The 22,115-nt window shown below is 51.8% G+C and overlaps 2 protein-coding genes across 2 annotated transcripts in view; one reads left to right on the forward strand and one right to left on the reverse strand.

Annotated features, from left to right (window-relative positions):
• The window catches only part of TXNDC16 (thioredoxin domain containing 16), a 40,326-nt gene extending 35,819 nt beyond the window's left edge, over positions 1-4,507 (reverse strand). The window contains exon 1 of the mRNA XM_075150743.1: positions 4,111-4,507. Within this exon, the coding sequence (XP_075006844.1) occupies positions 4,111-4,375 (265 nt within the window). The 5' untranslated portion in view covers positions 4,376-4,507. The remainder of the gene's footprint in view (positions 1-4,110) is intronic.
• A 610-nt stretch (positions 4,508-5,117) lies between these two features.
• On the forward strand, positions 5,118-21,897 carry GPR137C (G protein-coupled receptor 137C). Its single transcript, XM_075150744.1, has 7 exons — positions 5,118-5,544; positions 13,125-13,168; positions 13,930-14,158; positions 17,290-17,439; positions 17,992-18,114; positions 18,251-18,366; positions 19,170-21,897. Exons 1-7 carry the CDS (start codon positions 5,170-5,172, stop codon positions 19,339-19,341), a joined length of 1,209 nt encoding a protein of 402 aa, XP_075006845.1. The 5' UTR covers positions 5,118-5,169; the 3' UTR covers positions 19,342-21,897.
• The last annotated feature ends 218 nt before the right edge of the window (positions 21,898-22,115 follow it).

The raw sequence follows: 22,115 nt of genomic DNA on the forward strand, positions 1-22,115 counted from the left end.
TGAGACAAAGCTGGTATTGAAGCCATGTAGAAGCTGTTTGCTTTGCATCGTGAGCTGCAGCTGTTTTCATTAACAAATGCCCCTGTGTCCATGGACTGTCATTCCCGCCAGCACCCTGTCAGATGCTGTCAGCTTACTATCGTTGCTCTGTGACGAACCCAAACTCAAATGCTCAAAAACAAGCAGGCAAAGTCCCTCTGCCTTGCTCCAAAAGCGGGGAGTTAGTGAAAGCCAGGCATGCTCAACCTTCACAGGCTCCCTCTCGTGTGGGTGCGGTGTTTGGATCAGGCCTGAACGGCACAAAGGAACAAAGACAGAGCTGAGAAAGACATGAATTTTTTTCTTTTCATCTGAAAGTCTCCAGTTCTCTCCTTTCCAGCTTTGGGAAGTGCCAGGCATTTCTGGTCCTTTGCCCTCCCATCTGTTCCTCTGGCTTACAGAGGGGACGGAGATCGGGGCGGGAGGGGTGATGTTTATTAAATTACAAACTTGGCTACAGTGGGATGGAAAAATAAACTCAATCCTGGCATGTGGGAACCAGCCCAGGTCAAATGGGAGAGCTTACTGTCAAGGAGGCAAGAGGAGCAGCCTCCAATGACCCAAAGACTTCACGGCATTATACCTGGAGGAGTGTGCCAGCAGTTTAAAACACAACTCCAGCCTCTACCCAGCCTCGATCTGTCTTCATGTCTCCTCTTGTAGTTTTTCTAGCATCCACCTTCTGCCCTCTCCACGTGCCTGTGTGACTGTTGCTCTTCTCCTTGCACCTCTCCCGAAGCCAGCCCTGTCTGCCCCGCCACGACCCCTCACTCTGTCCCACCACCCTCAACCCCGCTCCTCGCCATGCCTTTCTCGCCCTTCACACAAAAATGTGTGCTCATCCCTTCCTTACTCATGTCTTCTCACCTCCTCATTACTCTGTCCTGCCCAGCAGCTTCCCTCTGTGCCCCATCAATCCAGACTCAAATATTCAGCTTTTAGGTCATTTCACCTCTTTTCCATCAATGGAAAATTAACACCATAGGGCTGGAAACAGCCAGAACCCTGCACCACAGCCACTTGCAGGAATACCAGAGATGTGTGAAAATACCAGGGATGTGTGAACCAGCTCTGTGCCACTGCTGGGAAACCCTTATGCCCACGGGCCATGGGGCAGCCTAGCACAGCATAGACCGTATGCAAGACCTGGATCATGTTTTCACTGTCATACCTCCAAGACAGAGCCAGGCAAAGTGGTTAAGGCCACTATAGATGACCTAAAATGAAACCAAATACACCAGAGACACCCCAGAAACTCTTGCGTTGGCATAAATTGCTTGTGCCACACCAGTTTTGCTTGGGAATCCTGCAATGGTAACTCCGGGCTGGGATCCCCGCATCACCTCTGTGATCCCATCTGCTTTCCCTGACACCTCGCCTCACAGAGCCCCCGGCTGCCAATATTTACCACCGAGGAAGCTGCCGCATATTTAATTCAACGGAGGGTGATGTGGGGTGGCTTTTAAGATACACAAGGCAAGGGAGAACCACTGTCCTGGACTGCACAGCCAGCCGGGTACCATCTCCATCATCCATGGGCTCCCTGAACCCAGGAGAAACACCATCAACCTGGACTTAAATGCCAGTGATGTAAAAACTCCCACATCCCTCAGTAGGGTATTTTCCTCCTGGTGATCAGTTACCTTCTTACAAAAACCCTACACTTTATGTCTGGTCCAAACATGTTACACTGCTGCTCCCCCTTCGTTTTATCTCATTATATCGGCATTTTCCAGCCTGCAGAGCCCTCAGTTTTAACTCCTTAGGTAGATGCTCCTAAACCAGGAGCATTCAGGATGCTGCTAAATGGAGTCACTTCAGCCTCTCCTGTGATGATCAACACAGATCAGGCCTTTTGATGCAGCAGGTCATTCACCCCCCACCCAGTTGGTATGGTTTTTTTTGGCAGCCACGCTTGCCTACCTTTCATGCCCTTCTGGCAGCAGTTAACCAGTGTGCTGCCCTCCCCAATTTGCTGGCAGAGGGAACACATAACAGCCCCCAAATCCACACAGGGCTGACTCAACCCCTTAGCTACAGCAAGCTAAACAGGCCGAAGCACTCTCCCTGCCCCAGCCCAAATAAGCCTGCTGCTGCTCCTGCTGAAAAATGCAAGGGAGAGCATAACGCCGACAGCTCTTCTTGCACTTTGGACCGTGCACACACGGTTTCCTTTAGGGGATCCAGAAAAACTCCCTGAAAAGCTCTCTGTTCCAGCCTTTTGCTCTGTGGATCCATCCTCCAGCCACACGTCACTGCCCGACCAGCAAGCCCTTCCTAAATGCATCCAACTTGCTTGCAGCCAGCTTGCCCCAAGATGGAAGCTGTCCCAACAGCTGTATTGTCTGTAAATTTCTTTCCTCCTGAAGAGATGATAAATTGGCTCTTCAGGGCCAAAGAAAGCATCCCTGGGATCCCACTGAAGCGTATCTGGATGACGCTGACGCTCCAGTGACAACCCACTACGTGAAACTGTCCCTGTGGCCACTTCACTGCCTGGGGGGGGTAGGTTTGTCCTGCTGGTTTTTAATTCATCAGAAGACCACATAACTCCAAGTCACACGCCTGACAACTGTTGACATCTACTGCTGACAACTGCTGAAATATTGCTGATGTCAAGCAATATTTAAGTCTTCTTTTTCTCCCAGGTGAGGTTATGTGTAGTTTTATGGAATCCTATGGCTGCCCAGCAATAACCTCACTTCCTTACCAAATATTGCATTATTTTGCATATTTTTCATTACATGCTCCCCTTCCCTGCTCACCTTTGAAAAAGTGGCCAGCACCAGCCTTTTCCTAAGCAGCAGACAAGTCAGGTTAATTATCACTACCCAGTTTTGCTGGAACAGAGCTCAACCAAGCTCCTTTCAAACTTTCCAAAGGCAAGTTCTTTGACCCAGCTGACTTGAATAAGGTGAAGAAGCTGCAGTTCCCCAGCTGGGACAGCATTGAGATTGTTCTCTATCACTTCGGGATGGGCCTGCAATCATCAGTCTGAAATACCTGCTGGCCCTTCCCACCCGTCCCTTCTCCCCAGCAGCCTGCGGAAGAGGCAGGGGTTGCAACCTGCAACTGTGAGGCCCCTAAAGCCATGTCCCCCCATCATGTGCTGCTGTGGCCGTGACCCTACAGCTGCGGGAAGATGTTTCCACCCACGCTGGATGCCCCGACAAGCCTCCCAGCCAGGCTGCGATGCCGGGACCCACAGCAGACTCGTGCACTGCTTCCAGTCAGATATCAGAGCCTCGTTGCAGAGGTATTTATCCTACATTTATCCACAAATGCTGTTTCAAGCCAGAGTGCTGACAGGCTTTTTGTGCACAGGCAAGCACACTTTTCAACCAGCAGCATTTTAAGGATGTTGCAGATTGCTGTGTAATCAGCCCATGGCGCAAATCCACGCCGGGGCAGCTCACGAGACCGGAGACACATCTGGCACACCACGTCGGATGATAACGGAGCTCCACTCTGCGCTGCCACCTTTCCCCCAGCCTCTGACCCCCTGCACCAGACGTGCCTGATTTTCAGTGCAAATGCAAGATACAGACCTGCAGTCAGGGGATGAGGGTGCCTACAGGGGCGGCTGCGGTCAGCTGCGGGAGCAGCATCTTGCAGCGCAGGGATCCTTCTCAAGGATCAGCAGCAGAGGTGGGAAACACATCCACATCAAAGCGCATCCCAGTCTGTTGCCCAGTGTGCTTTGCCAAGCTGTTTTTTTTGCAGTGATGCTCCCACGCTGCCCCATCTCCTGCCACTTCCCGGAGAGTTTCACTTTCATTTTCACTTCCAGGTCCCACTTCCCAGTACCCAGTAGCCCAGCTGGGCCTGGCTTGCTAGCCAAGGCTGCAGGAGGGACACGCTACAGCCTTTCCCTCTACCCACCCCGGGAGAGGAGCGCTTCCCTGCCCGCGCACAGCAGACAGCCCGCAGCGTCACCCACCGCTGCTGCCCCGCTGCCCCCATTTAGTCTGTCCCTGGGGCCCAGTCCCCCAAAGCCCCTGGAAAGCAGCTGGCACCGTGATGATGGACATTGCTGAGCTGCCTCCAAGATGGCTTAGGGATGTCACCTACCTGGGTGTCCTGAGCATTCAGGCTGATGTCCTCCTCCCTCCACGTATGGAGCATCACGCGTGGAGGTCTCCCCTTGGCCCCGGCAGTCCCCTGTGTCGGCGGCCTGGCTGGAGAAATCTGGGATGCCAAAAATAGGGTCTGTGCCAGTCTGGCCCTTCCAGCAATGGGATCTCTGAGACCAGAGCCGAGATCTCTCGGTACCGGGGGGGTCTCTCAACTGCTGCGATCTCTGAGCTTCCCCTACAGCCATAGGACTGCTGCCCATATGGAACAGACCTTCTCTGAGCTACACTTAGACATCCCCACAACACCGCAGACCCAGCCTGCACCTTCCGCAGTGGGGCTTCCTCCTGCACACTCACGCAGGCTGCTGGGGGTGCCTGGATCCCCCCGAAACTCCAGGGACCCCTCTAGGAAAGCTCCCTGCTTCCTCCAGGACCCCCCGACCCCCCCCCCCGCTGTACCCCGCAGGTACAGCGCTGCTAGAGCCGGCCCCACAAGGCGGAGGCTCTCTGCCTCTGTTGCTGCGGGGACCCCCCGAGCTGCTCCCGGTTGCCCCCCGGGGCCGCCCCTGGAGCCACCCCGCCGCCCCGCGCACCCCGCGGCCGCCCCCACGGCCGCCTGCTCCCGCCCCGGCAGGGCGCGGGAGGCGGCGCCTCCGCCCGCCGCTCGAGGTAGGCGGGGAGGGAAAGCGAGGAGGCGGGCGGCGGCGGCAACCCAAGAAGCAAGAGGAGACCGGCGGGGGCGGCCGTGAGTGACAGGCGGCGGCGACCACTCGGCGGGGCGGATGGGCGCGGTGGGGGCGGGCCGGCAGAGAGCCAATGGGGAGCGCGCGCTGTCAGGAGCGAGCGCCTCAAATAATCGGGCTCAGCTGATTGTCCCCGGCAGAGAGTTGTTTGGCGGCGGGCGGGCGCGCGGCGCAGCCAGGAGGGCGGGCGTGCGGGAGGAGGAGGAGGGGGGCTCCCCTTTGTTGCATGGGGGTGTCCAGCCGGGGCTGAGGGGAGGGGCGGGGCGGGCGCGCGCGGCGACCGTTGGCGGGCCGTTGCCTCCCGCTGCCCCATGAGCGCGACGACGGCAGCGGCGGCGGCCCTCGCTGAGGGGGCGGCCCTGGCTGAGGGGGCCGCCGTGCCCTACGCTGTGGAGCTGGGGCTGACCGTGCTCCACACGGCGCTCTACGCCGCCCTCTTCCTCTTCGCCTACCTGCAGCTCTGGCTGCTCCTCTACTACCGGGAGCGGCGGTTGAGCTACCACACGCTCTGCCTCTTCCTCTGCCTGCTCTGGGCAGCCCTCAGGACCACCCTCTTCTCCTTCTACCTGCAGAACTCCCTGCAGGCCCTCCGCCTCCAGCAGCCCTTCGCCCACTGGCTCCTCTACTGCCTGCCCGGCTGCCTGCTCTTCTCCAGCCTCTGCCTCCTCAACCTCTATTTCGCTGAGGTAAGTTTTTTCTTTAGGGGAGGCGGGGGCACACCAGACCCCCACCCTGCAGGACGCTGGGGCTAAAGGCTGCTCTTCAGCCACCCCCCACCAAACTTGGAGGTGCACAGAAGTGTGCCAGGCTTTGGGGTGGGATGGAGGGGGGTGTGTGTGGAGGTGTGACCTGACCAGGCTCGGTGGGAGAGGGTGCTGCGAGGTCTGCCCTCAATGTAGGCTTTGGGGCAGGTTGGGGAGATGCAGGAGTGTGCCCTCAATCCAGGCTTGGGGGGAGGCACAGGGATTATGTACTGAATCCAGGGTGGGGTGGGATGGGGGGGGTGAACAAAAAGTGTGCCCTGGATCCTAGCGTCAGGGTAGTGGGGTGCAGGGGTGTGCCTTGAATGCAGACTCTGTAGGGTGGCACGGGGGGGAGCAGGCATGGACATGCCCTGAATCTGGGGTTTGGAGGGGGAGGGGGTGTGGGTGTGCAGAGATGTGCCCTGTTCTCAGGTGGGGCTTTCCCCTTTGCAACCCTACGAGGGGTGGCAGTGCCACGGGGGTCCCCTGGGGGGACTGTTTTGCATCTTTTTTTTTTTTAATTGATTCCCCTTCTCTAAAGGGGACCAGAAAGTGGCAGCAGCAGGGGCTGCTCTGGCCTGGATTGATGCCAACCATTACGTCACCAGCTAGAGCCTCTTCTGCTATTGTTGCTGCGCTCCCTCCTTCTCTCCATCTCTCCGCTCCGCTGTGAACTGGGCTTGTTGTTCTGCAGCTTGTTGTCAGACAAAAACCCTGAGATCCCTCTGCCTCCCTGACAACAGCCTGGGGCTGGAGAGGTGGGCCCCTTCCTAGCACAATGATCGCTTCTGGGACAGTGCAGAGCTGCTTGTTATTGTTGCTGAGCTGTATTCCTCCTTTTCTAGGTTTCACATCACTTGTTTTGTGATTTTTATCCTTCTTTCTCTAGTCCTTTCACTTGTCTTTATCTTTTAAAGCCTTGGCTCTCCCCTCCCCTTCCTCCTCTGAATATTTTGTTTCTGCTCCAGTTTCTTGTGAGCAGCCCTTTGCTTGCCTGCCTTCCAGTTTGGTGACTTGTTTCATAAATAGGCAGTACTTTCCTTCCAGCTTTGTTGTTGTTGTTCAGATTCTTTGCTCTGCAGCTCTCAGCTGTTCGCCAGCCTCACAAAGGAATCGCTAACACACAGCGAAATCGCTCCATCGTTCCGATGTGTGACCGATGGGAGTTATGATTTCATTTTCCCGAGGACATCAACATTCACATGATAATGTGAGACTTGGAGCAATTGGGTTGTTCAGCTGTTTTGGTTCTTCCCCCTCTGACACAAACACCTGGAAGCTGGGGTAAACTGCCCGCTGCAAAAGCCGTTGGTGTTAGATATGCTGCTGATCGAGTGGCAGCAAAATAACAAATGGTGCATAGTGTGCATAATCCATCTTGTCTGTTAAAGGGAGCCTGACCTACCAATTGCTCCAACTAGTAGGTGTTTGTGTGTTCCTTGAAAGGCAAGCTGAGGAAGGGTTCCCATGTTCTGGTACCACAAAGTGGCCAGATTTCTGTTTTCCTCTAGGTCACTGGACTTGACAGGAGATTTGCCTCTTTGCAGGCTTGTTAAAAGGCTCCTTTAAAGAACGGCAAAGTAAATTCAAATTGGTTCTCAGGCTTCCCTTCCTCCCACAATATCTGTTTTTCAGTGGACTCTGGCTGAATATACTGTATTTCTTTCTCCTTGAAGACCTAGAGCCAAGGGAAATCCTGTCTGAGGAAATAAGAGCTCAGAATCTAGAGTGGGGAAGGATAAAATGACTTATTAAAATGGGTATGCATGCTTAGTTACAGAGAGGGTCTGACCCTTGGCTGTCGCAAGCAGCATGGGTGTCCAGCGCTTTGTGGTATTTGTGGGTGATCTCACAGTGGTGGTAGGTAGTGAAGCCTGCAGCTCCAGAGGTTTGGAGAAAGGGTGCAGCTAGATGGACTGAAAGCCTTTGCTTTTCTGGCTTCCATTTTAACAAAAGAAATGATGCTGAGTAGTCATATTTGGCTTGCTCTGCTTGGGGAACAGGCTGATAAAACTAGCCCACCCTTCTCTTGACAGAAGGGTGCCATGTGCTGGTAGCTAACTGAGATGCGCCTGGCTTGGCTGTGTTCAGTGCTTCTCTTAAAGCACAGGAGGAGTTGTGTCAAGGGGGCTTAGGGTGTCATTAAACAAGAATTGTCACTACCTGGAGGAAGGAGAGAAGCTATGGTGGAACCACAGCAGTTTAGCTGAAGTGGCTCAAGATCTAGAGATGACTGGTGTGTTTACTAGTGTGACTTCAAGCAGAAGCTGCTGTGGAGGGCCCATCCGTACCTGGTACTTAAGGGCCAGTTAGTAGCAACCTGTAGAAGGGCATTGGCCTTCTGCTACTCCAGGGGTGGCATCCTGGTCTGAGATGTCTTCAGATAAAAGCATAGGCTGCTTCTGTGCTGAAGGCCTGACTAATTGTCTTTGTACACAGTGCCTCCTTTGTAGAGATGCTGGAGAAATGGCATCTGTCTAAGCATGGAAGAAAATGTGGCCTGTGCTATGTTATTTGAGCTAATCTTGCTTGATTTACGGAGCTCCTCAGGCTATGTGTAAGCTGAGGATGAAATGGTGCTGGGTGGGGGAAGAGCTCCAGGAAACAACAAATACCCATGGAGAGCTAGCATTATTTTGCACTCCAGGCTGTTCTGGGGCTGAAATTCAAAGTCATGAAACTGCATAGTGTTGCTCCTTTCTGTGAGGAGAGGCTATCCTTCTCCTGTCCCCTCTTGGCCCCTGAGATTCCTGAGGGGACATGGAGGCCTGACAAAATGCATGTGGATGCTTATTTGGTGGTGACAGTTTCTTTTTGTCACTGCCTTAGTTCCACCTGGAACATCCAAAGGTGTAATACCTTTTGCTTGGGAGCGTTTCTTCCTTTCTGTTTCAGCTTGTAACAGAAGGAGTTCCTTTCCAGAAAATCTGAAGTTCACAGTACATCAGGTCAGAATTCCTCAGATCCACTCCCGATCTTGCCTCAGACAGGCAGAACAATGGCTCAGATATCCAACCCAGGGTGCTTCTCTGCTGCCAGCTAGACCTCTGCTTGAGTAATGCTACCTTTCCCAAGAGTCTGCCAATTTGTGCTTTCCCTCAGGTCAGTCAGGAACACAGTACATGGAAGTGTAGCCACAAGAACCTCCATCTTGACCCTTTCAAAGACCTTCTTGAGCACTTGGCATCCTTGCCTCACTTAGGAGTCAGCAGCTGTGTGCCACAATGAGTAAGGCCTTCTGCTGGAGTGGTGAGGCTCCGACGGGCTGCTCTGCCAGACTGGTGTGGCCATATCCCTTAACCTGTCTGTGTTTCTTTAAGTGCTCCATCTGCTCAGATGACATCAGCCTTTTTCATCCCTTGCTGCTCTAATTGCACTGGAGCAGACATGCATGGAAGGAGCATCCAGCCTGGGAGCTGTTTGTCCTTGCTGTCCGGTATTTTCCTGCCTTCTCAGATGGAAAACTGGAAAAAGCCTCCATCCATTCTTGCACTCTTCCATCTTCCTTGTCTAGCATGTGCCCTCTGCCTCAGAGGGACAGCTGGTAAGGGGTCACTTAAACTCAAAACTGCTCCATCCCATAGCTGATGATTCCCATGGGCCCCATGGTTCCTGAATGAACAGGTGGCCATGCCAGCAACCAGCTATTCTAGGAAATCAGGGTACATGGAAGTTGCACCCTGTGTTCATGATGGCATAGGATGATCTCAGTATTAGTGGGGATGGTGAGAGATCCTCCTCACAGATAGTTCCAACTTTTCCTCTGAGGGGTGGGTGGGGGCTTGAACACTTGTTATGGGGTGTAGTCCCAGAATAGTCTGTGCTCTGCTCTGATGCTCGCTGCTAAATGACTGTGGTGAGAGAAGGAATCTAATCGTCTGTGGATGCTCTTGCAACCGAGTGAGGGCTGTGTTCATGTCAAGGCAGGAAATGCTTATGTCTTGTATCTGCAGAGCCCAAACTCATGATTTCTTTATGGAGCAAAAGAGACTTCGATTCCATCAGACAGACAATGACAAGTTTCTGGCTCTCCTGGATCTGTCAGATCTGTTGTGAATGGCTGTACCAAAACCAAGCTGAAGTGCTATCTGAGGCTCAACGAGAGAGCTAAGGTCCTGTCTTGTACAGGTACCGAAAGTGGTCCTTAGAGCCATCTATGGAATGTAGTGTCTGTCACTTGTCATCCTCTTTTGGAGGTGACACCTCCAGTACACCTTCTAAGGATGAGTGGGTTTCTTAAACAATGCTCTGAGAACATGCTCTTAGTAAGTTCACTTTCTGGGCTCAGTGATGTGAGCAAGGTATTCACTTTCGTGAAATATATCCACTCTCATCACAAAAACAAAAGCCTCCAGCATCACAGGGGACTTTGAGGTCTGTAGCTCTTCTTGGCCTCGCCTTCCTCCCAAGTCTGTGACTGATGTGAAATGCTCAAAGGACTTGTGGCTCCAGAAAGGCAACTGAGTATTGCCTAACTGTTAGAAAAGGCTTGCTTAGGAGTAAATGTTCTCAGTCCTGCTACTCTGGGCTAGCTGAGACCTCGGTTCCTTGTTTTCAGCAGGCAACTGCATGACTTCTGGGGCTGGCCTCTCAGCTAGGAACTGAAGGAACTGTTCAGTTTGCAAGGGTTGCTACTAGCAACTTGGCATAATGCACCTGTTTGAGGGCAGGGGTCTGTATTCCCCTACTGAGTGCTCTGCACGGGCTTCTTCACAGCAGAAGCTCTACATCAGCTGTCCTTGGGCTTTGAAATCGGCAGAGCTAGTCCGGTGCTGAACGCCTTGCAAGATTGTCTCAAGGATAAGAACCCAAAGGTGCAATGTGAAGACTACTGGTGTCACCTACTGACCCAGCCCCTATGAAGAAAAAGCAACCTTCAGATGAGTTATCATGTCTTAATAACTAAAACCACTGTAAACTGAGTGATGCCTGTTCTTCTCCTGAAGTTATAGGACTAAATAGCTGGGGGCTAATAAAAGTGTAAGGCTGGTGCAATGGTCTCCCTCTGCTTTTGGTGGCAGCAGTCCAAGTGTGAGTCTCAGGTTGCCATTGCACTCAACCTTGAGATAGCTTTGTGTGGCTTAGTCCTCAGGGCTCGAGGGTGTAGGGGAGAGTCTTGCAAGACTGTCTTGCACAGGGCTACTGCAGCTGTGGAAGCCAGGATCTTTTTGTTAGCTAGTGGCATTTCCCTGTTCAGCTGAGGGGCTGATCAGCTGGAATACAAGCCAGGGACTCTGTTTGCTCTGCTGTTCAGAGGCTATGGTTATGGATTGCTTTTCTGGGAGTCAGAGCAGAAGTACAAATACCTCAAATGGATTTTCATGCTGTGCGAATGGGTGCTGAACCAAGAGGATGTCCTTGATGTCTGTTTTGACACTCCCAAAGTGCTTGAAAGTAGCCTACAGGCAAACTAAAAAAATCCCTGAATCCTCCTCTGTCCTGTTTTGAAGTCACCACATGGTCCTTCCAAGGCCCAGGTTTCCTGTAACTCAGATGAGCTTTGGGGCTCAGAGTGGGTTATGCCACACTTCTGCACTTCTCTGGGCTGGAATAGGCCAGGACAACATGGTAGAGGGCTTCAGATGCTGCTTGTAGTACTGTGCCCCTCTGCCAGGGGGGCTGGATACCTCCCTCTGCTGAAGTACTGTGTCTTGTTCCCCACTAAGCGCTTCTTGAGTTCGTCCTCCCTCAGACTGGGGGAGAGGAGTCAGATAGTGAAACTGACCCTCGGAACAGGGTTGTTGAAGCTGTCCGATGCCCTGTAGGAGGGCTTTCAAATGTTTGAAACTACTACAGTGGATCAGACAACCCTCAAATCCTGAAATGTCTCTGGAAATCCTGTTGGCAGGAGCCTGATTCCTGAAGCTTCAGAGCGCCATCTCTACCTCAGTGCTGACTGGAAGGCAGGAGCCAAGAAATCCCATCGGGGGGGGAAAAAGCTGACTAAGAGTGCCTTGTAAGAGATGAGTGATCCTTCACTGCAGCCACAGTCTGGAAGCTGATGGGGAGGACTACTTGCAGAAGCAGTGAAACTAAACCTCCACACCTGTGCAGTGATCCCACAGTGGTCTTGTGCTCACCCCACAAGTACATGTCTGCTGGGTCTGGCTAGATGGCTCTCTACCTCTTGCCAAGTTCCTTCAAAGTCTCTAGTCAGAGACGAGCTTTGTCTGAGACTGAATGTGACCTTCAACTCTGGGATCCTTCCTGGTGGGGTCTGTACCAGGATCTGCATTTCTCACAGGACAAAACGCAGTTCCTGCCATGGCTGTGCTGAATCTGTGTGACAAGCGAGCTCCATGTAGCTCTGCCAGCGTGCTGCTTTCCTGCTGCTTGTCCTGACCATGTGTGAGCACCAGTTACATGTCCCCTTGCAGCAGGACCGCTGTGCTCACATCTGAGCTGTGACTTGGACCTTCCTAAACTGTCCGTACTTCCTTAGGCTAGAAGTTCTGCCCCTGTATGCTTCAGCAGGAGCCACTCTCCAGCCCAAAGGGACATGAAAGCTTGTCTGCCATATTGGAAAGAGTGCTGTAGGGCTGCCTGAGTATGAGCTGATGGTTCTTCTTCAGCCTTCCCAACCCAAATGGCTGAGGGTGTAGGCACGGCTTCAGTACCCTGCAGTCTGAGGAGAGGCCTGTGAGCCTTTGCTTTGAAGCACTGGTTCTTCTTGTGCAACTTTCAGCTTGAGTCTCCTAATCCCTTGTGTGGTGAGGAGATTAACAGAACCCAGATCCACTCTTGGACAGAGTGTGTGTTGCTTTGAAGAGTGAAATAGTCTGCAAATAACTGACTGTCATCTAATATACTTGTCTGTCAAGTGTGCCATGCAACTTGGCAGGCTGGGCCTTCCACCTCTGGAAGACTTCCTACCATCTCAGAGTTACTTTTCAGGCCTACAAACATTTTGAGGGTGGAGGAGCTGTGAGCTCCAAATGCTTGTTACAGCCTGCAGGTCCATAATCCAATACCAGAGGGCTATTTTAGATCAGCTATTTGTCTTGCTGAAGCACAGCAGCTGAAGCAGCCTTCTCTAACAGGGAAATCAAGTATGATTGAGGTCCTAAAATATGCAGCACAGAACACTGGTCTGGTAGATGTATTTTTGAATGTTCTTAGTGACTACTGACTGCTAAACTCCCTGCTTTTCTTCAAGTCCTTAGGTGTGGTGTTATTAAAGTCCTTGTCACATATGAAATATTTAGTATGTTTATAGGGACATGGTTTAGTGGTGGACTTGGCAATGTTAGGTTTACAGTTGGACTTGATGATCTTAAATGTCTTTTGCAACCTAAATGATTCTATGCCTATTGGACACCTACATTTGGGCTTGGCTCTTGCAGGAAAAAGAATACCCGTCTTTCTTGCAAGTGGGTCCAGTGCAAGACTTGGTGCTAACAGATAATCTAGAGTCCTTCAGGATGTCCAAGTGGACGCTGGCTTCCCTGTTGTATATATTTTTACTAAGCTTAAAGGAGAACTGTAGGTCATGTTAAGTAATGCTGTGCAAATCTTTCCCCCAGGTCATATTCAAAGTGAAATGTGCAGCTGAATTCAACAAGTACAAGTAAGTGATACTTTTCTAACGATACCTTCAAAGCTGGCTTAAGGTGAACTCATGCTGCAGTGCTGGGAATGAGAACTTCAGACCCCAGAGACTGAATAGAGCTAATGCTGTACCTAGCTGGGCTCTGACAAGGGATCAGTGCCCAGTGTTGTGCCTTGGAGCAGGACTGGGAACTTCAGGGTACCAAGGAGCTAAAGCATGTGCTGCATGCCTCCATACATGTCATCAGCATCCTAGTACCGGTGCTGCTAGCAAACTAGATGAACTCTTGAGGTCATTCTGAGCTGTTCTACCCCCAGAGAAGATCTGTAGCATAAGGCTTGAGCAATAGGGGGGACCTGTGTGCAGCCCAGGTGCTTCCTAGCCATTTCCAGGGAAACCCACAATGGAAAATGCTAGCTCCAGTGGCTTTCAATAAAGAAGTTGCAGTGGTTGTGATGACTCATAGTTTATTGACTGAAGTTAATGCAGAGCTAGAACAACACTTAAAATCTGCAAGATAAGAACCTGTCAGAAGATGAGTCTTGTAACTCATGACTACTTACACTGCTCTTGCATTATGAGAGCAGCTCAAACAAATACTCTGCAGACTTGGGCTGTCAGTACAACCACTGAAACTTGCTGGAATGTCTGATCTTCATAGCCAGCAAAGCACTGGGCATGCTGGGAGGTTCTCTTGCCTGATGAGACAGGAGGGTTGGTGGAGAATGACCCCAGAATTGTCTGACTTGAACTCCATTTTTCCCCCACCATCTCTCCAGGGTCCTGTTGTATCTGGGGTCCATATTTACCAGCCTCTTCTTCTTAGTTGTGAACTTAACTTGTGCAATGTTAATCCATGGTGAAGTCCCGGAGAACCAGCTGAGGTGGACAGTCCTTGCCCGCGCCCTAGTCAACGACAGCCTCTTCATCCTCTGTGCTATCTCGCTGGCTTGCTGCATGTGCAAACTGGGAAAGATGTCTTCAGCAAATGTCTACCTCGAGTCTAAGGTAGGTATATGTCTTGTCAACTACACTAGAACTGCACAATCATCAGCTGGCTTCTCAACTGGATCTGTGTGTGCTTACTCAGAGCAATGCTGGCCTGGTGGCACCTGAGCTACTCTTGCTCAAATACTCCTTCCAGTGTGGAGGTGGCAGCTCTCGGACTCCTCCCTCCAGAAAGTGCATGCTCCTGCTGTAGGAATGAAGCGCCCTGCGTGTTTTAGGGGAATATATTGTCAGCAGCTTTGCTGGCACGACAGGAGACTTATGAGCTCCTTATGTTTTTCAGGTTTAGAAGTATAATTTAGGGTTTCATTGGAAGAGAGGGTTCTCTAAGACTAGCAGATGCAGTTTCTGCAGTATATTGTCACTAAGGACATAAAGTCTGTAGCATATTGTTATCTCTGGCAGATAAGAATTCTCTGCAAAGGTGATCCCCCCAGCAGTCCAGCTTTAGCTGCCTGCTTGCTTGAGCCAGAGGCAGTGCTCGCCTGTCCTGGATGAGATCAGCTTCTTGGAAGGGGAGGAGAAGTTGCTGTAGGTCCTGCCCCAAGGCAGAAGGACAGGTGAAGGTCTGAACATACACAGCTCTTCTCAAGCAGGTAGGAAAGTGGGTAAGCCACCAGCAGTCTCATCTTTGTGTGGCAGTAGGCTGCAATTAAGTGTGCACTTGAGCTGCCTCCTCTTCCTCTGGGAAGCCATATTGCTCCTATCAAAGGCAGTGATTCCAGGGTGACTGGCCTGTTGAGAAGGGCAGACAGCAGTCTCTTGATGAGCCTGAAAACATCTATAGGAAAAACCTGAGCACCTGAGTGTAGTCAGGCTCAGGGAAGCCAGCTGCCTGGTTGTAGTACTTTTGAGCTACTGTCTTTTCCCAGTAGTAAAGCTCCTCACCCCATATGCTCTGAATTGCCTCTTTCCAGGTGTCAGAAAGTGGGGCTCTGGCCTCCTGCAAGAGACCTTATTTCTAATGTCCCCTCAATCAGCTGAATCTATATGGTCTTAAAGCACTGCCATGCCTGGCTCCGGTGAGAGGCTGCCCGGAGAGTAGAGCTCCTGGAGGCTGTTGGATGGCTCTGTCCCCCCTCAGGAAGAGAATGAAGAGGGTGACAAGCTGCCTTGCAGCAGACACTGGTACCAAGACATTCTGGATCCAGACAACTGCCTTGCAGTGGCTGGAGGCATCTCCTTGTTCCTTAGCAGGCCATCTGCATGACCACTCAAGTGGCTGCAGTCCACTGCCCCTTCTCTTAGAGAGGACAGCTGAGTGAAAGCTGAGAGGGCAACCAGAGCTGTGCTGTCAAGGTTGAAGCTGAGGCTTTCTGTAGGAGAAGTCTGGGCCTCTTAAGCAGCAGAGAGCATCGGTGGTTGCCCGGAATCCAGGGTGTGTGGGCCATAGGCAGCTGGGAGTGGCTGCCTAGCTGGCTCTCGTGACAGCTGTCCACAGAGCCTGCAGATTGCAGGCAGGAGATCTGAAGTGAGACAGAGGAGCCATGACTAAGCTGAGAACTACCTCGCATCCCTGCTTGCATGGCCCAGGTATCCAGCTCTGACTGGCTCTGGACACTAATTAACTTATCAAGTTCACCCAGGAGTAGTTTATGAATGCAGTAACTTCCTCTAGTTACATGCCTGAGGCTGCCTGTGGGGCCGTGCTCTTCTACAACACGCTCTAGAGAAGCCTGCTCTCAGGTTGAATACTCAACCTCACTGTCTGGTAAAGGCCTCTTGCATTCAAATGCTGTCTCCCTTCCCTGCCTTGGAGGCATCCCCGGACTTTGTGTTGCAGAGGAGCTGCAAAAATAGGGTGGGGATGAGCAGAAGTGTTACACAAATGCCTGAAAAGGCTGTCCTGCCTCCTGAACTCCAGCTGTGAACCTGCTGACTCAAAACAATACAGCAAGGCTGGAGGGGCCCAGTGAGGCTGCTGCCTCCACTGAAGGTAGGAAGGTTCGAGCCATTTGACACTTGAGAAGGAGGCTGTGCTACTGAGCTGCTGCCAGATCCTACACTGTGGTCCTTGTCAGCTGGTGACTTGCTTCACTAGCCTTTCTGCCTCTTACGCTGCTATCCCGAATACCAAGGGCTCAGCTAACAGCGCTAGAGCAGGCTGCATTGTTGTGCTTCGGTGGTGTCATGGGGACTTGTCCGTTAGCAGCACTCTTCCAAGACATGGTCTTGAGCAAGTGCTATAGAGCTAGCACACCCATAGCTTGCATGTGGAGCAGGTCAATGAGATGTGCTTCCTGAGCTGATTGTCTCTCTAAAAACAAAGGCAAGTCAGCTGCTGGGATGTGTCTGTCTGCCCACTTACTGGCTTCTGCTGTGCAGTGACTGGTAGCTACCAGTCGCTATTAAAAGGCTTCATGGGTGTATTTAGCAAAGAAATGGAGACGCTTGCAGATCTTCAAACAAAGGTAGGTACTGTGACCTTCAGGTACCTCATGCAGCTATCCCTCTGACAGCACTGCATCTGAACCATTGTGGGGAAAGCTGGTCTTCACCAGCACAGGGACAGCTAGCAGGAGGCAGAGGTCCTGCAACATCTAGCCAGCCTTTAGCTTGCTGCTCAGCAAAGCCTGGTTTGTCCCACAGCAGTGCTGGGGTTCAGGTGCTGGGTCTTTCTGCCTGTTCTCAGAATTGCCCACCCCAAATACTTGGGCTTCTTTCCTAGACAAACATTGTGTTCAATGTCGGGGTGCCAAACTGCTGTAGAGTGAATGAGCCAGGTGGATGTCTCTGCTGTAGCATCTGATCAGAGTGTAGAAGCAGCAAGATGATTTTCGTAATGGTTGTCGATTGGCCTTCTGGAGGCTACCACAGTAAGGCAGTGGGTGGGATAGCATCTCTCTGGACCACCAGTTTGAAGCTGACTGATAAGATCTTGAGAACGATACTCCTGTGCCTCGAGTCTTCCCTGCTCCCTGGTGACACTGGCTGTATAGCTCTGTTACTGCAGTGAACTCATCACACAAGGAAGTTCTTAACCAGCTCTGAGTATTTTAGCAACAACGTACAAATGTTCTAGGTCATTCTTGCCTGCACAGTTTCTCATGCATTCAAGCGGGGGGGGGGGGTGGGAAATCGCAGCTCTGTAGGAAGGCCTGTATTAAAACTGTTTTTGTTTCCTGTTCTAGGGAACATCTGTCTGCCAGGCTATTCTTGTGGGATCTGTAGTCGCTCTTCTGTATTCCTCAAGGGCTTGCTATAACCTGGTAGCTGTGGCCATATCTCCAGACAATGTTCCTGGTCCTTTTAACTATGGCTGGGACAACCTTTCAGACAAGGTAAGTGTCTGTGACCCCTAATCCAGAGCTAGTAAAGTGAAAGGCAGTTACTCTACCATCCTGTGAGGGCATGTGTAGGTGAAAAGGGGGCTGTGTATGGGTGTCTGTTTAGCTGAATCCCCAGATGAGCTGGCTTTCTGCCTTCAGAAGCCCTGCTTGCTCTCTGAATCTTCCTCTATCTGGCTACTTCTTCAGGAGAGGTTCCCTGTTGTGCTCTTCAATTTTAGCCTGCCAACTCTTCTTTTGGGGGAGAGGAGGAACAGGTCAACTAGAGCAGAAAAGCAACGCTTAATCAGGTGTGGCTGTGTGCAAGGGACAGTCATTGGTGTGGGGAGGGAGCTAACAGTACCCTGGTAGCACACTGCAGAGAACTATCTCACTAAAAACAGTAGCAGCAGTCAGGTAGGGGTCTATTCTGGTTTAGGGACTCCTGCCTTTGCAAGGGTTTCTCTGCATTCCTAGTTCTAAGCTGTGTGCTGTGTCCAGCTTTGGGAGCTGTGTAGCTCTCCTGATGGAGAGGATTATACAGAGACCTCTAACTTCTGTCCACAGGTGCATGTGGAAGTGAGCAGTGAAGAATATGTGGTGTTTGGAGTGGTCCTCTTCCTCTGGGAGCTGGTGCCAACGACTTTCGTGGTGCTGTTCTTCCGGGCTCAGAGACTGAGTCAGAACTTGGTAGGCCTGAGCAAGCTGCTGTCGCTTGAGTACCCCTGTGCAGGGAGGAGCTCCGAAGTGCCTGGGGTGGGAGGGCAGGCCTTTGGGAAGACACTCAGCTAGCTCACTTCTGGCCTGACTCCTTTCTCTTTAACAGACTCCAGCGGGGATGGTCAATAGTCACAGTTACAGCTCCAGAGCCTACTTCTTTGACAATCCGAGGCGCTACGACAGCGATGATGACTTGTCACGGCTTGGGGCCAGAGAAGGAGGGTAAGCATTGTTGGGCAAGTGAAAGCACGGCTGCCATCCTACTGCCCTGTGTGGAAGCAACAGAGCTCTCGGGTTCTGCTCTTAGGAAGAAAATCTGGTATGAGAGGCAGCTTGGGCAAGGTGGATGGGGCAAGGAGCCTTCTGCCTGAGCTTGTTTTTGTTCCCTTCTGCAGCTCAAAGGAGCTATTTTTATAAACAGGAGCGACCAGCTCTGAGAGGTGGATGTCGCATTGGGTGCTCACAGGTAGAAATATGCAGTGGCTACAGACCAGAGGCCTCATCCAGGAGGGCTGATCTTGCTGGGATCATTCCTCAGCTGTGGGGGCAGAGGGCTCTTAAATGACCTCCAGAGGAGTTTCTCCATGGGAAAATGAGAGGTGGTGAAGTCCTGGGAAGGACATGGTCTCTGGGAGCTAACTGGGACAAAGCTCTGCAGGAACACCTGGTGTGGGGGAGAATGGTCAGGTATCCCCAGCAAAACTGTAAGGGGAAACCCAACAGCCCTGTCCTTCGCTTGCTGCTCAGGGGTCTGAACTCCACCTGCCCAGGGGTGTAGGGAGGGGTTCAGAGGTTCTGGCTCTGCTGACCAATTTTGTAGGTCCTGGTGCTCTTCTCCTTGTACCTGTTTCCTCAAAGCCAGGTTCCTTGGAGATACCGTGCCTGCATGTCATAACCTGCTTCTGCAGACTTGGATGCCCTGGTCAGTGCTGGGAGCAGAAGTTGCTCCTAGCAGTGGAGACTAGCCACAGCCAAATTATTCATCTCTAAGAGTCCGTGTTTGGTTTTTCTGTCTCTCCTCCCAGCTTGGCCACCCCTCAGTGCTCTGGCTGCTATGGGTCCCTGGCTGGGAATGACAGCTACGCGGTGGGTCCCCATCTCGGCGGAACCGCTACAGACAGTGCCCCCTTGCTCTTTGCCGCGGGCGGCTCGGAGATGAATAATCACCATAGCTCATACCCTGCACCACAGAACTGAAGAGGCTGCAAGGTCCCTTTCTTCCCAGAAGTGGCATTCATGTATAGGATTGTAACCTGGTTTTCTCTTTCCTTCTTCCCTGAAGCATCTAACTCATCGACACAAACATTCCACTACCTGCTGCAGCTGTAAGCAGGACTGAGCCTGTGGCTGCAGGCAGTAAGCAAGAGAACTGTGACTTTAAGGTACCATGTAGCAAAGTGAAGCTGAACTCTCTGGAAGCTTTTTCTCGGTCTGGTCTTCAAGATGTTGGCAGCTAAATGCACCAGAGCTTCCTCACTAGAAAAGAAACATCAAATGCATATTTGCACTTTTATCTGCACACTTGGAAGGAACGAATCTTGCTCAGACTGTGCTTGGTCTGAGACTGTTCTAGTTACTCTTTTAATTGCACATCCATAGCTGGGAGAGGCACTGTCTTCCTGCAAAGACGTGTTCCGTGAAGTACTCTGCATCCTGACTCACTTGGGAGTGTGAAGCTCTGTCAACTGAGCGCATTACGGGCAGGGCCTCCTGCGGTGAATGTTTAAGCATACTGTGCCATATTCACACCCAGCAGGGCTGATGCCTCTGGGCTGAGTGTGGTCTTGCTCTGACTGCTGGTCCTTGTTTCACCTGATTGCTGAACTGTCCTACCTAGGACTGTGGGCTCAAAGCTGAGCTCAAAGCATATCCTAGCAGAGGCCTGTGAGGGTGAGATCAAGTGCTCCTACTGGCATTAAGATCGCTACGCTGTAACCAACCCACTAGCTTATGGCAAAGGAAGAGGGCTGTCTTGGATGGTAGCTGCTGTCAAGTGAGGGGGCAAGACTTTATAGGCCGCTGCCTTCAGGGAAAGCTTAGAGCTGGAGCTGGCTCAGCAAGAGTGTGCGTGCAGGAACACGTGTGGCCCAAAGCGCATGTAAAACTAGGGCTGCTTTAACTGGTGGGTGGTGAGAGCAGTCCTGCTCCCCGCTCCTCTTCACCTATGGTGGGGCTCCCCTTTTCGCCCTCAGTATTAAATTGCATTTAGCAGATAACCAAGAGTTTTAACCCGAAGTGAATATGAACTGGTGGGGTCCCCACTGAGGTGCAGGAGGTGTTTGTCTGCTTGTGGAGGCAATGCCTGCTTGTTGCAGAGGGAAGTGGCAGATGCTGCAGGGATCTGGTCCCTGGGCTCCCTTACTCTCCCCTGCCATGGGGCAGGACTGTGGGCCTGGAGTCCTCCCAGCTACAGCCACAGTAGCTGTGTCAGCAGAGCTTACTGGTGTACATGGGGTTTGAGTGTGCTGGGTCAGTCTGGGAGGTTTCTTTAACCAAAATAGGCAAGTTTGACCTGTAGCTCCATTGGGCTCTTGGAGATGAGGCTTGATGTTATTCCTGGCTTGTTCCTAAGCCCTATGTGGGGATGAGCAAAGCAGCTTTGGACACAGTCTTAGATGGAGGCACTGGTCCAGGGAGGGACCTCTAGTGACAACCTGAACTGGAACTGCTTTTAACCTACCTAGAGCTGCTCCTGCTGTTCAAACCCAAGTCTGACACTGATGGACCCAGCTGGGGGGAAGGACTTACCTGTGCGTGGAGTGGTACAGTGCTGCCTCGCTTTGGGTGTGGGACACTGGGCTGGGGTCTGGTGCTGGAGAGACCTCGAGGCAGCCACAGTGTCCCACCACTGTGTGAGAGAAACCCCAAGCGCTGGGGCAGCCCCAGCCTCTCCTCACTTGCTGTGTGCTCACTAGTATGGCCTGGTCACCCGATCACCCACCTTGCTTGTACTGAGCTAGGTGTCACTTGTCACACTGAGAACACCCTGTCCCTCTGTGTAGTCTCCTGTGCTGGCTTGCGGGCCTCTCCCTGCTAACCTGCTTCACTCTTGCTGGCCCAAAAAAAGGAGCAACCCCTGCTTCTTTTTGGAGAAGGGTCCGAGATGACAACTTTCAGCACATCCCTCTTGCTCTAGTACTTGAACCAGAGAGCTCCACCCTGACTGCCGCGGCTCTCCTGGCTGCGCCACCTTTTGTGGTGTAAGGGACTGGTCTGCTTGTCTCGGCTGGGGTGCAGAAACAGGTTGCTCCATCTCAATCGCTGCTTGACTTATGGCAAAGCTAATGAAGGACCTGGACTCGGTGCATTGCCCTTCTTTCTTCTCCCATAAGTCACCAAAGACAGTAAGTGACGCTAGTGGCCCCTGTTCTTGCTTAAATTCCAAAGCACTAGGAGCACTTTAAGTTTTTCTTTGGAGGGAAAGGAGCGTAGTGCAAAAAAAAAAATTAAAAAAATAAAAAATTAAAGGGCTACAGGCTCATTGTTCATATTGCACTGAAGCACACAACAACAATACGATCTTCCTGGCATTAGGATGGCAGGTCGGGGCAGTGAGTCTCGTTGCTAATGTACTCGTGAGTGACTGGCAAAGTGTTTTGGTTTTATTCATTTGTACGGATGGCCGTTAATTTCAAAACTCTGACCGCTCCTGCTGGGGCCAGTCCCGTGTTTTACTGAAGTAATTTATAGCTGAGAAGTACAATGACTTTTTTAATGCATAGTTGCCTTTCATTAAACTTTCTTTTTTTGGTATGGTTTAACAGTGTTTTGGCTTTGCAGTCAGGCAGCAGCTGGCTGCAACAGGAAGCTGTGGCCAATGAATGTACCTATTTGTTCTTCACTAAACTGTAACCAAGCACTACTATGTTGAAATAAAAAAAAAAAAAAGAGTTTCTGTGCTAGGTTGCTGGCGGCCTGGCTGCGTTTTGCTCTTGGTGTGACCCGGCCCAGCCAGCTCCAGCTGTGGTGCC

Source organism: Calonectris borealis, chromosome 5, assembly GCF_964195595.1.
Source record: "Calonectris borealis chromosome 5, bCalBor7.hap1.2, whole genome shotgun sequence".
Classification (NCBI taxonomy): Eukaryota; Metazoa; Chordata; class Aves; order Procellariiformes; family Procellariidae; genus Calonectris; species Calonectris borealis.

What these genes read in the sequence shown, in the direction of transcription:
- GPR137C (XM_075150744.1), top strand. Translation starts at nt 5,170, where the DNA reads ATGAGCGCGACGACGGCAGCGGCGGCGGCCCTCGCTGAGGGGGCGGCC. An exon ending in GCTGAATTCAACAAGTACAA is followed by an intron (nt 13,169 to 13,929) that starts GTAAGTGATACT and finishes CCATCTCTCCAG; the next exon opens with GGTCCTGTTGTATCTGGGGT. An exon ending in GGGACAACCTTTCAGACAAG is followed by an intron (nt 17,440 to 17,991) that starts GTAAGTGTCTGT and finishes TTCTGTCCACAG; the next exon opens with GTGCATGTGGAAGTGAGCAG.